This window comes from Perca fluviatilis, chromosome 9 (assembly GCF_010015445.1).
Source record: "Perca fluviatilis chromosome 9, GENO_Pfluv_1.0, whole genome shotgun sequence".
NCBI lineage: Eukaryota > Metazoa > Chordata > Actinopteri > Perciformes > Percidae > Perca > Perca fluviatilis.
The window spans coordinates 26,894,520-26,907,578 of NC_053120.1; the positions used below are offsets into that span (position 1 = coordinate 26,894,520).

The 13,059-nt window shown below is 40.5% G+C and overlaps 1 protein-coding gene across 1 annotated transcript in view; it reads left to right on the plus strand.

Annotated features, from left to right (window-relative positions):
• Nucleotides 1–13,059, plus strand: part of polrmt (polymerase (RNA) mitochondrial (DNA directed)) — a 57,576-nt gene that overhangs the window by 16,212 nt on the left and 28,305 nt on the right. Inside the window, 5 exon segments of the mRNA XM_039811361.1 lie at nt 224–394; nt 2,934–3,173; nt 4,453–5,238; nt 5,539–5,661; nt 9,811–9,933. Of these exon segments, the coding sequence (XP_039667295.1) occupies nt 224–394; nt 2,934–3,173; nt 4,453–5,238; nt 5,539–5,661; nt 9,811–9,933 (1,443 nt within the window).

The window sequence follows — 13,059 nt, forward strand, 5'->3', positions numbered from 1 at the left end:
ATGCTTTGATCAGATACATTTTGCTTCCAACACAGGCAAACACACATGATGTGATTTTAATTCTGAAAAGACCATTTTCACTTTGATTTCCCCCTCTAACTGAAGGAGTCCTTTTTCATTAAAAGTGAATCCGATCTGGCAAAAAGATGTGCTTTTTGGGACAGATTTTTCATGAATTGTTTTCTTCTGTTTGACGTTCTGAACTGTGTCCTCCTCCTTTCAGAGTGTTGCCAGCCTGCCTCCCAGTGGAGAGTCACTGAAGATTTTAGCCAGTGATCTGGGCAACAGGGTCTACACAAAGTACTCCGTGCGGCAGAAGCACCAGAATCAGATGGTGGAAAAGCTGGGCAACATTTACAAAGGTTACACAGAGCTGCTGGCCAAAGATACAAAGGTAGAGAAACCATCATGCTCCACATGTCTTCTCGTATATGGACTTCTTCTTATGGGTGTTAGTTTTTGCAAAGAGAATGTAGCTCCTGTTAGTTTATCGGAGCAAGATTTCTTTTGCATGCACTATGGTGCAACACAGTAGAAATCTTTCTTTATTTGGGTGTATGTCATACATAATCAAATAGTTATGTTTTTAAATTATAAAAAATAAAAACAAAGCACATAAACAAATGATTTGAATGTAGTTGTCAATCCGGACTGAGATTTTTTTGATGCCACAATGAAAGATATAGACTATAATATATCTACTGTACTGCAAAGCCTACAAAGGTGCCAACTGAAGGACGTTGCCGTTCATTGCTTCAGCTCGAGTTATATGTGATAACACAACGCATGGCTCTCCAATCTGATTAGCAAAATAAAATAAATCACAACTTGTTTTGTTTAAAATCTGTTGTGATGAGATGATATCTTCTGGTTTTCTTTAATTGCAAAGCGCTGCTTTTGTTTTCTGTACTAGGAAGCATACTGAATGACTCGATTGTTTCTTTTTGAGGTCTCCGAAATTATGCTTTTCTAAAGTTCCATGTTGCCGTGTATTGAAAATGAAATTTACATTCATTTGTCCTTAGAGCTGGAACAATTCCAAACTTTGCTCTACAATTTATTGTCTCAGAAATAATGCGATTAACAATTATTTTTATATATATATATATATATATATATATATATATATATATATATATATATATATATATATAATATATATATATATATATATATATATATATATATATATATATATATATACACACACACACACACACACACATTTAAAAATATTTATTCATTTATTACTTTTTTCAAATCAAACTTTTGTATGAATTCCAGGATACATAGTTATTTTGGTTATATCACTGTTGTGTGACGCAGATAATGTAATGACACAAATACATAGCCTATAGCCCCTTTCCGACCGGAGGGATTTTTGCAGTTCCTAGAACCCTTTTTTTTTCTCCTGTTCCGACTGGACCAATTTGGGGATTATTAAGTTCCTCTGACCGCAGTTCCTGTAACTCTTTCAGCTCCTACTTCAGGGCAGGGTCTTTTCCCTTTTCCACATAGGAACCCTTAGTGACCTAGCAACGTCTGAAACACAAACAGTACATATTCTTCTCTGTCTGTTGCAATTCACCTACGTATGCTAACTCGTAAGACAAACCTCACGCATTCAACCAGCTAATTATAAATGCCAGTGAAACTTACCCATTGTTTCATTTGCCTGTGGTGCTCTGCTCTTCTATCTCCTTCCATCATATTAATTAGGATCATATTACGCTGGAGCCTTCGTCTTCTGTTTTCTCTGCTAAGTACTCCAGCCTAGTCTTTAAACACCGCCGTTCAAACTCTGTTTATTCTTTATTGTAGCGCTAAAGTCAAGTGACGATGCCATGACCGTACTCCCTTACCCCTCCTACCAGTCCCTATGGCCACTTGGCCAGTGTGAATGCAAATGGGAAAACCGGTTTTGGGGGAGAGTAGTTAGTAGAACAGTTTAGAAGTGAACTGTTTTTAGAACTACGTTCCTGTAACTACTTCGGTCGGAAAGCGGCTTATGAAGTAAACCACGCCTCTTTATCACTAACTGTATCCCCCCTTTTCGTTTTTGTTGCCGTGAACGTGTATAGGGTCAAGTGCCTAACCATTGAAATAATAATACAAATATATAGTCCATCCAATAATCACTTATAATTACAATTTGGCATATCTAAACAAAATTTAACAATTACCAGTCATAAGCCTTAAGACCTTAGCTAATGTTAGCAATTAATTGCGGTTAAACAAAGAAACCGCAATTATGTAAAAGAATTGACAATTAGACAATTATGTAATAGTTGTTACAGGCCTAGTTGTCATGCACTCTTTATTTAGTGCTTTGTAGAAACGTTTTGGGGTCACAACACCACAGCCGGTATCGCTGACTCCACCAGTGTTTTGATGATTCTGGTACATTGGGGAAAAAGACTGTAGACTGTAATGAGCAACAGCTCATTACACTCCAGTAGGTAGGTACACTAGAAGTTAGTTAAGGTGTTTGTTTACATGCAGCCTTTGTAGTTAAAAGTATGCCTTTTTATTGTTTTTTGGTTGTTGTTGTTGTTATGACATAAAACATGAATCCAACTTCTTACTCATTTGAGGACCAAATCATCTTTTTATTCTTTTGGATCATTTCCTTTCTTGAAGGCTCCCTAGCTGGGGGTTCTTGTTTTTGGTTGACATTTAGTTTTTTAATACATCAAGCTTTCACAGAATTTATCACATTTTCTTAAAACATGAAAGCTATCTTTTGATTAGATCGCAAAAACAACAGTGCCTGTTTTGACAAAATCTTTTTAGATCTGAATATCCAAACTGAGATCTTTGGTTCTCTCACGCATGTCAACATGCCTTCTAAACACTGTAGCTCATTGTGATGAGTGACAACTCCCATCATCCCTAAATGAAAACAACCCACTTCCATTCTTCTCTCCCACCAGGAGTATGACATCCTTCCCAGGGAGCATTGGTGTAAGCTGGAGACGGACCAGAGTACGGGGCCCACGCTGCAGGGAGGAGAGACCCACTGGCCATACATAGTAACCCTGGAGCTGGGCACCTACATGGTGGATATGATGGTCAAGAACCTCAAAATTAACAGCGACATCCTGAACCCGGCTTTCGACAGGAAGCTCATCCCTATCCTCTACCACATGTACACCTTTCGTAGCACGCGGCAGGTACAGTGGATGTGCAGGCCTTTCTCACAGGGGGTGTCAAAGGAGTCCGCTAACCTGGAGTTGGTAGCGATTGTACTAAAGTGGTCTTGCCAAATAGAAAGGGCTTCGGTAACCTGGTAACAGGATCCCTGAGCATTAGACCAGACCAAAAAGAAAATCCTTTCATCTGAGATTTATGTGGAAAAATGGTCAAGGATTATACTTAAAGGGATTTCCTGGGAAATTACCATTGAGCAAAATATTCAAAAGATTTAAAAATAAAACCCAATGAGCCGTTCATCACGAGCACATTCCATCAGTCGAATCAAATTATCATATTCATTGTGACTTTCTGAAAACGACACACAATTAGTCAGATTAAAAGATTTTCCAGGCACCGTTATAGTAAAGTTAACATTTTCATTCATATGGAAAGAACCACAGTGGAGCCGAAACGGAGGAAATACCTGAAAACACTTGACCTTCACTTTGGACAAGAAGACCATCTGTCACTCGGAAGCCTATTGCCTCGTGCTGCCTACCCAGTGTGAAGCTCCAAAGAGTGTGAATTATAAGACCATTCCCCCCTTGTGTAAATTGGCAGGAGGAACAGTCGAGTTAGATGAATAGGTTCCGGGCTAATCCCTTTTTTAGTGTCCCCTTAATTGGCTTGCTGATTTACTGCTGAGAGAGAGAGAGGGAGAGGGAGAGGGAGAGAGAGAGAGGCACTTTGACTGTTGCAGAAGTTTGTTGTGTGGGTTTGTCCCCCCTATCTCTCTCTTTCTCCCTCTTCTTACTTTTCTCTTATTCTCCCCCCTCCCCTCCCTAGCCCATCAGGGGAACATCCTAACGATTTTTACAGCACAGCATGACAGTCTGACTCCTGCAGGCAAGGCGGAGGTGTATTATTTTTCTGTCAGGTTACTGCATCTTTTTCTCATGATTGTATTCATGTCCAGTCCTACATGTAAGTTAGAACTAGGTCACAATATCAAAATGTCACCTCAAAGCCATGGCCACCCTGACTTCCTGTCAGGGGTTTCATATAATTAAATAAAAGAAAAGAGGGAGGTTTAGGGAGCTACAGTTTCTTATCATCATATATTCTTTTGTGAATGTCAGTGATCTGATCAGTTTTTAGCCTGGTTGTTTGAGTTTCATTACTCAGTGAAGAGTTTTTTTTGAAAGAGAATATGTATCTCATCCACTGGAATTTCTTTACTAAATTACATTCAAATACATGTTTGTGTCTGCTCACTTCTGCTTCTGATTGGATTTCCTCTGACGTTTCACCCTTCAGGTCGGCTTTATCAAACCCCACCCCATCCTGACTCAGATGCAGCAGGAGGCCATGGAGACCAAGTTGACCTTTGACTCCTATGTGATGCCAATGCAGTGCCCTCCTGTGCCCTGGACGTCCGTCAAGTTTGGAGCCTACCTGTTGACACCGACCAAGCTGATGCGCACAGTGGAAGGGGCCACACAACACGATGTGTTGTTGGAGAAATGCCAGGACCTCCATGCTGTCCTGGACTCTCTCAACCAGCTGGGCAACTGTGCTTGGAGAATCAACAAACCCTTGTTGGATATTATTATCTCTATCTTCAATGATCGGGGTAGTGATAAGCTAGACATCCCTCCTCCTCTGTCAGAGGCCCCCAAAATACCTCACTTCAACGCCCAAGATCCCACTTATACCGCTTCTGAGAAAGCCCACATGAAGCGGGAGGTGATTAATGCCAAAAAGAAATGCAGTGAGATGCACAGCCTGCGTATGGACGCTCTGTATAAACTCTCCATCGCCAACCACATGCGGGATGAGATCTTCTGGTTCCCTCACAACATGGACTTCCGGGGACGTACCTACCCCTGTCCTCCGTACTTTAATCACCTAGGAAGTGATGTCACACGGGCTGTGCTTGTGTTTGCAGAGGGGAAGCCCCTCGGTCCGAAGGGACTAGACTGGCTAAAGATCCACTTAGTCAATCTGACAGGACTGAAGAAGAGGAGCTCACTAGACGGACGGCTGGAGTACGCCAACACTATCATGGAGGACGTACTGGACTCTGCGGACAACCCTCTCAATGTCAGTTGGTCTTTAATGCTCTTTGCTGTTCATTGATACCTTAGTCAAACCATACATTCAAAGTTCCACAAAGCATTTATTGTTAGAACTTCTCACACTTTTACATTTAGCAGAAATACAAAAACTGCTATTTTAAAATTTCTGAAATATGCAGATTATAGCCTATCCCCTTTCTGTTTTACTGGGGGGAATGGTCAGTTTAAGCAGTGACACAATCTGATATGTATCTGTCCAAACAAAAAGTGAAAATGCTTTTCCCAAAGTGTTTATGTATGCAAGATAATGGTTTGTCTTTCTCAGGGTAAGAAGTGGTGGATGAATGCAGATGAGCCTTGGCAGGCTCTGTCCTGCTGCATGGAGCTAGCCAACGCTGTGAGATCTCCCGATCCAACACAGTTCATCTCTCACTTTCCTGTTCACCAGGTACCGCGAAACAACACAATTATTTATCTGTTTACAGAGTTGCATAGCGATTTGAAACACACGCTCAATCTCCTACAAATGTAAGATATGATAAAACTTTGCAATACAAAGTTGGAAAAGTGCAAATCTAAAAGTCTAAGATAACAACAATAGAGGGAGAGAGAAACAGAACAAACCAGAAGTGAAATGAAGGCTGGAACCTCGTGTCTCTACTGCCCATTTCGACATAAGGGAGATGAGTTGTAGAGCGTGATAGCCGCGCAGGAAGAGAGATTTCTTGTGGCCTTCTGTGGTGCATCGTTGTAGTATCGGTCTACTGCTCTTTGATAGGACAAAAATGTAAAGGTAAATTCACTCGGGTGAAACAAAGATGAAACCTATAAAATGATTAGAATAGATTATACTGAGCCTTTACTCATCTGACAATCACTTTAGGACTAAAAATAAGGTGTGTCATTCAGTCATGCTTTATAATGCTGTTTTAGAGGGCACATTAAAGTTAACAAGGCAAGACCTCCCCAGCCATCTGGGGCCATTTTATGTTCTCTGTCATAAATCTGTAACCCTAATCTTACCAACCAGACCACAGCTATTCAGTACTGGGATACAAACCAAGGCAACAGACAGATCCTCTAGAATAGTGCCAGTGTTGGATGTTTATTTACTACACTATGAAGCCCGCTAACTGCACAGCCTTATGTCCAGTGGTGGAAGAAGTATTCAGATCCTATACATAAGTAAAAGTACTAATGCCACACTGTTAAAATAGTAAATGTCCTGCATTGAAAATGTTTGCGGTGTGGCCTTGACCAACTGCCACTTTGCTCGTTTGAAAGCCATCTCTCTCATGGGTGGGCCAAATTCTCTGGGCGGGCAAAGCAGAGAAAGGGGAGGTAACCTTGCTCCTTATGACCTCATAAGGAGCAAGATTTCAGATCGGCCCATCTGAGCTTTCATTTTCTCAAAGGCAGAGCAGGATACCCAGGGCTCGGTTTACACCTATAGCCATTTCTAGCCACTGGGGGACCATAGGCAGGCTGGGGGAATGCATATTAATGTTAAAAAACCTCATAAAGTGAAATTTTCATGCCATGGGACCTTTACTTAATGCAGAAAAAACTTTACATTTTAGAAACTGAAAACCATCCAAACTGTTCTGTTTTTAATGGTCTAATAATTTCAGCTGGATTTGTAGGCCGTTATATTGTTGGGTAGTTTAATTTTTAATAAAACATCATATTTTCTAAACTACACATGTAGATTAATGTAGTGGAGTAAAATGTACAATATTTCCCTCTGAAATGTAGTGAAGTAGAAAGTGGCATGAAAAAGTAAAGTACAAGTATCTTAAATTTGTACTTAAGTACAGTACTTGAGTAAATGTACTTAATTACATTCCACCACTGCTTATGTCAGTGATTTGTGATCTGAGGCTTTTATAATGTTTCAGAGTTATACAACACTGTCTGCTCCTCAGGCCTTTGTTAATAGCCTTGTTATAATGAAGCTTTTATTTTGCACTTAAGAAAATCTCTCATTTATGTTGCTTTTAGGAATGCACATTTTATACACTGTAATTGATTTATAAAATATACAATAGAAATTATTGAAAATAGTCATGGCAAATTCAATTAAAGCACACCGATAAAAATGCAAGTGGCAATAATTTTCCTGACTCTGGGCATTACACATATTTAAAAGAATAAGACGAGAAAATAATTAGAACAGAATATATACATAAAATGCAGTGTAATCAGTATGGCCAAAAGTATTTAGCACTTCCTCCTCCTTGCAGCTGTTTTGAAAGGACAATGGCTCCAAGGTTTTCACTCTGTGCAGCTTTGATGTCTGTCACACTTACATCAAATTGATGTTAATGAATGTGTACTCACAATAATGAATAAATAAATAAAGGAAAGGATCTAAATAGCCAAAAGGAGAAACTTAATTTTTGAAGTTACAGAACTTGATTGTCACTTCTGCACACTGACAGCCTGCTGCTCCTCCACACAACACACATGCCACAACTACAGCATGAACATAAGGCTCATATAGGCAAGGCAGCTTTATTTGTATAGCACATTTCAACAACAGGGCAATTCAAAGTGCTTTACATAAAACATTAAAGAACAGTTAAAAAAACGATTAAAATACGAGAATAAAATTTACAGTGCAGTATAAGATATTAACAATTATTTAAAGAAAGGCAACATCAAAAAGAAAGGTCTTCATCCTTGATTTAAAAGAACTGAGAGTTGCGTCGGACCTGCAGTTTTCTTGGAGCTTGTTCCAGATATGAGGAGCATAAAAACTGAACGCTGCTTCCCCCCGTTTAGTTCTGACCCTGGGGACAGCAAGCAGACCTGTCCCAGACGACCTAAGAGGTCTGGGTGGTTCATAGTGTAGTAGCAGATCAGAAACTTATTTTGGCCCTAAACTGTCTAGTGATTTATAAACCAGCAAAAGTATTTTGAAATCAGTTCTTTGAGTCACAGGAAGCCAGTGTAAAGACTTCAGAACTGGAGTGATGCGATCCACTTTCTTGGTCTTAGTGAGGACTCGAGCAGCAGCGTTCTGAATCAGCTGCAGCCGTCTGATTTGATTTTTTTAGGGAGACCTGTAAAGACACCATTATATTAGTCAAGTCTAGTGAAGATAAAAGCATGAACAAGTTTTTTCAAATCCTACTGAGACACAAGTCCCTTAACCCTTGATATATTCTTAAGGTGATAATAGCCTGACTTTGTAACTGTCTTAATGTGGCTGTTGAAATTCCAGTCTGAGTCCATGACTACACCAAGATTTCTGGCTTTGTCTGTTGTTTTTAACATTGTCGTTTGAAGCTGAGCGCTGGCTTTTAATCATTCCTCTTTTGCTCCAAAAACAACCACCTCAGTTTTTTCTTTTTAATTAATTTAATTTAAGAAAGTTCTGGCACATCCAGTCGTTAATTTGTTCAATGCACTTAGTCAGTTTTTGTATTGGACTATAGTCCCCTGGCGATAAGGTTATGTAAATTGTGTGTGTCGTCCGCATAACTATGGTAACTTATTTTGTTGTTTTCCATAATCTGAGCTAGTGGAAGCATGTAGATGTTAAACAGAAGAGGCCCCAGAACGGAGCCTTGGGGAACTCCGCACGTCATATTTGTATGCTTCGATGCATAATTACCTATAGACACAAAGTAGTCCCTATTCTTTAAGTAGGATTCAAATCAGATTAGTACTGAGCCAGAAAGGCCAACCCAGTATTCCAATCGGTCTAGTAATATGTCATGGTCGAACGTGTCAAATTCAGCACTGAGATCAAGTAATACTAAGACTGAAGTTTTGCCACTATCTGTGTTTAAGTGGATGTCATTAAAGACTTTAACAAGAGCTGTCTCAGTGCTGTGGTGTGGTTGAAAACCCGGCTGGAAGGCATCAAAACTGTATAGACGCAGTAGAAAGATATTCAGGTCAGAGGCCACATTTTGATGAAAAGGAAAAAAGATCAATTTGACAGCTGGCAGGAACGTGGCCAACTTCACTGCACTATTTTTATTAGGCTTTTTTTTTTTTTAGAGCTGAACATGGGGACGTTGCCGGTACCGAGATACAGCTAATCTCATTTTAACAACCCAGTCTGGTGGACAGCTTAAAGCATTTCACTTTTAACTGAGGCACTGTTAAATAAAATTGAATAAAAAAGAAAGTTTGAATGAAGAATAATTGATCATCAGTTAATTGTGTACACCCCTCGTGACTTTCCTCGGTCTAATGCCAAATCCAGTCCAGATGTTGCTTTGAATGATGCACGTAATTAAATATGCTAATAGATGGTTTGATAGCCTTGCATTAAGTGCAAACTTCACTTTGTGGCTTTGCGCTGCGGGACATGGAAATATGTTGCTATAAACTGCCTCAACCAAATCTTTTTTCTCATCTCTTGAGCCGATGCTCATGTGTTTCATATTGCCATTTCTCCCTTGTTTCCTCTCTTCAGATTCTTTGTTCTTTCACAATGTTGAAATCATCTGTTTGTTTCGTTCACCTGTAACCTCTCCCCATCTGTGCCGATCCCTGTAATTTCTTCTCTGTCTGGGTTCTCTCCTCCACCTCCACATTGCTGCTTTAATCTTTCCTCTGCTTTTCTCCACATCTTCTCTAGGACGGCTCCTGTAATGGTCTCCAGCACTACGCTGCTCTAGGCAGAGATGTGATTGGTGCCACATCAGTCAACCTCATGCCCTGTGACGTGCCCCAGGATGTGTACAGCGGAGTAGCACAGCAGGTCAGCACCACAGGGCTGCTTTTTGGTTTGCATTGTTTTTGTTCCTTTCACTGAACTGCATTGGCTCGGATTTGCACAACATAACTGAGCTGCGGTTGATTTCAATTGCAAGGCACAGTGCATTTGCTCAGCTGTTAATATTCAGATGATTCACGAAATCCCACAGTGAGTGACAGAATAGCCATTGAGAATATACTTTGTTTCTTGCTTTCAGTCTTGCATTTTAAAAGTACTAAGTCTCTAATGCCTAGCTAGCATTAAAGTGCAGTGAGAATCAACTCCCATATCCAAAGGCTCAAAGGGCAAGTGTGCATACAATGCTATTAAAGAACCCAGCTCGTTTTGAACCTGCGTATTTTTAAGCAGAAACCATTTGAAGCTAATTGTTGTACTGACATTTCAGTACAGGAGGAATCAGTGTGCTGAGAAAGTCTGTCCCAGGTCGTATCAGGGGCTGTAATTGTAAAAGTACATGGTGGAGTTATGGACCTTTTTCATGGCAGACATTTTAACTTGTCATAGTAGGAAAAGCACAGCTGAAATTGATAACCTTAACGATGGCTCAATTCCATTAAGTGTCCCAGTAAGCTAGTTCAGTGAGTCAGCATGCACAATACCAGGGCCTCTCCTAAGTGGAATGCAGCCATCACTAATGGTTTTGAATACACCTGTGCTTTTCCTACTATGGCATGTCAACATGTCTGCCGTGAAGAAGGTCTATTAGTGAGCCGCTGACTGAAAGTGGAGTGCAGCTCACTGCAGGACACTATCTAAAAAATCTAACTCGCAAAGATAAGCTGTGCATTAAAGCGTAACTCTCGCCAAAATGCAACCTAGGGTGTTTTTGTGAATGTACCAGAGTCAAACTTTAGGTTAAAAGCATATTTAGGACGGAAGCGCCACTCTTAAGATGTACCGTATTTTCGTTTTTCGGTCAAATGGCCTTTTGAATGGGAGTAATAGGGGCACTTTTATGCTAGCCTCAAAATAGCTATTTTTAAAACACTAAGAAGGCTCGACACAACATGATACTTTGCCTGAAGTATCACCAGGGGCTCTAAACCTTAAAGGGGTGATAGAATGATTATATAGGGTATTTCACATGGTCTCCTAATGGGGTATGTAACATTGGTTGGGCTGAAAATGGCCTGGTTGATATTTTATTGGCCCTTATGCATCCCTGTGTTTTGGCCCTATTTGTAACAAGAGCTTTTCTTCCAAATATGGTATGCTCATGAATATTTAGATGAGCTGCTCGCTGATTGGTTGAGCAAATCCCCATACACACACATTAGAGACGCAAGCTGATTGGTTGAGTGAATCCCCATACACACACATTAGAGACGCGCGCTGATTGGTTGAGCGGATCCCCATACACACACATTAGAGACGCGACAGAATCTCATATTCCAGACACTGCAATGTTTCGTTACCAAATTCACTTCTGAGACTTTTTTATGCGAGAAATCAACTATATAAAGCTCAAATATGGGCCGTTTTACAAAAATTGATGGGTAATTGCAAATATGGTAAGACGTGTCGGACTTTAGGAGCTCCACACAGTCTGAGGAGAAAGCGGCAGCCTGCTGGGCTCCATACCCAGGGCGAAGTCACCCTTTGTGGATTACTGCACTACGGGGCTCCGCGGCCGGCTGCCGGCATACTATATTTACAGTTTGAATTTCGTCACGGCACTTCTATCACAGCTACCCCAAGGTCTTACAAAGCTAACCGTTGTATCCGATTTGAATTTAAGGTATTTTTATGAACTGAGGGGTCTTGTTAGGAGGAGCAGCTAGCTAGCTATATGTCCCATTGAATACAATGGGGAAATATCGCAGCTAGCTAGCTACACTTTCGGCATAACTATAATATATTTACAGTTTGAAATTCGTCACGGCACTTATATCACAGCTACCCCAAGGTCTTAGAAAGCTAACGTTGTGTCCGTTTTCAATGTAAGGCATTTTTATGAACGTCAGGCGTTTTGTTAGGAGGAGCAGCTAGCTAGCTATATGTCCCATTCAATACAATGGGAAAAGATCGCTGCTTGATAGCTACACTTTCGGCATAACTATAGTAGCTATATTTACAGTTTGAATTTCGTCACGGCACTTATATCACAGCTATCCCAAGGTCTTACAAAGCTAACCATGGTGTCAGATTTCAATTTAATGAATTTTTGTGAACACTAGCTAGGGGTTTCGTTAGCTGCGGCTGTCCCTTCAATCCTATGTGTACAGATTGCGCCTAGTTAGCTTCATTTTCGGCATAATTAGAGTATATTTACAGTTTGAATTTCGTCGATTTCAATTTTATAAATTTTTGTGAATTTCAGAGGAATTCTAAGAGGAGGCTAGCTAGCTCTCCTTGATAGAGCTACATCCAGCCGCAGACTCTATCAATGAGACTCGCGGACAAGAGGCGTTACCTAGATTCAGAAGACTAACTGATTTCAGGTCTGTTGTGTAGCCTATGCAAATGTTGGGGCGTGACAAAGAGAGAGACTAGAGCTAAATGAGGAGGAGCCGCCGAGTTGACGTCAACTAGGCAGCTCGTTGAGATTTGCCCGTTTTCAGAGGCAGTTTCAAATTGTGAGATTTGCATAGGGAAGTGGTGTCAATGGGATTTGGAGGTTCTATGTATGTCTAAACTGTCATTATTCAACTATGACAAGGTAAAATCGGTTTTGCATTCTATCACCCCTTTAACTACACCGGTGCACAAGGGATATACTAAATCTGTGGCTACTTGTTTTGATATCGACTCGTTTTGACTGCCGAGGTGGTAGCGGCCAGAAACAACAAGAGCTACGGTGAGTTGTTCAAAACCTCTTTTTTTAGTAAACTCTGGGTACACAAACAATGTTGTCAACGCTTGAGTTCATGTGTAGAGCCCCTGGTGATATTTGGAGCAAAGTATCATGTTGTGTTGAGCCTTCTAGTGTTTTAAAAATAGCTATTTTGAGGCTAGCATAAAACTGCCCCTATTACTCCCATTCAAAAGGCCATTTGACCGAAAACGAAAATGCGGTAAATCTTAAAAGTGGCGCTTCCGTCCTAAATATGCTTTTAAACGAAAGTTTGACTCGGGTACATTCACAAAAAGACCCTAGGTTGCATTTTG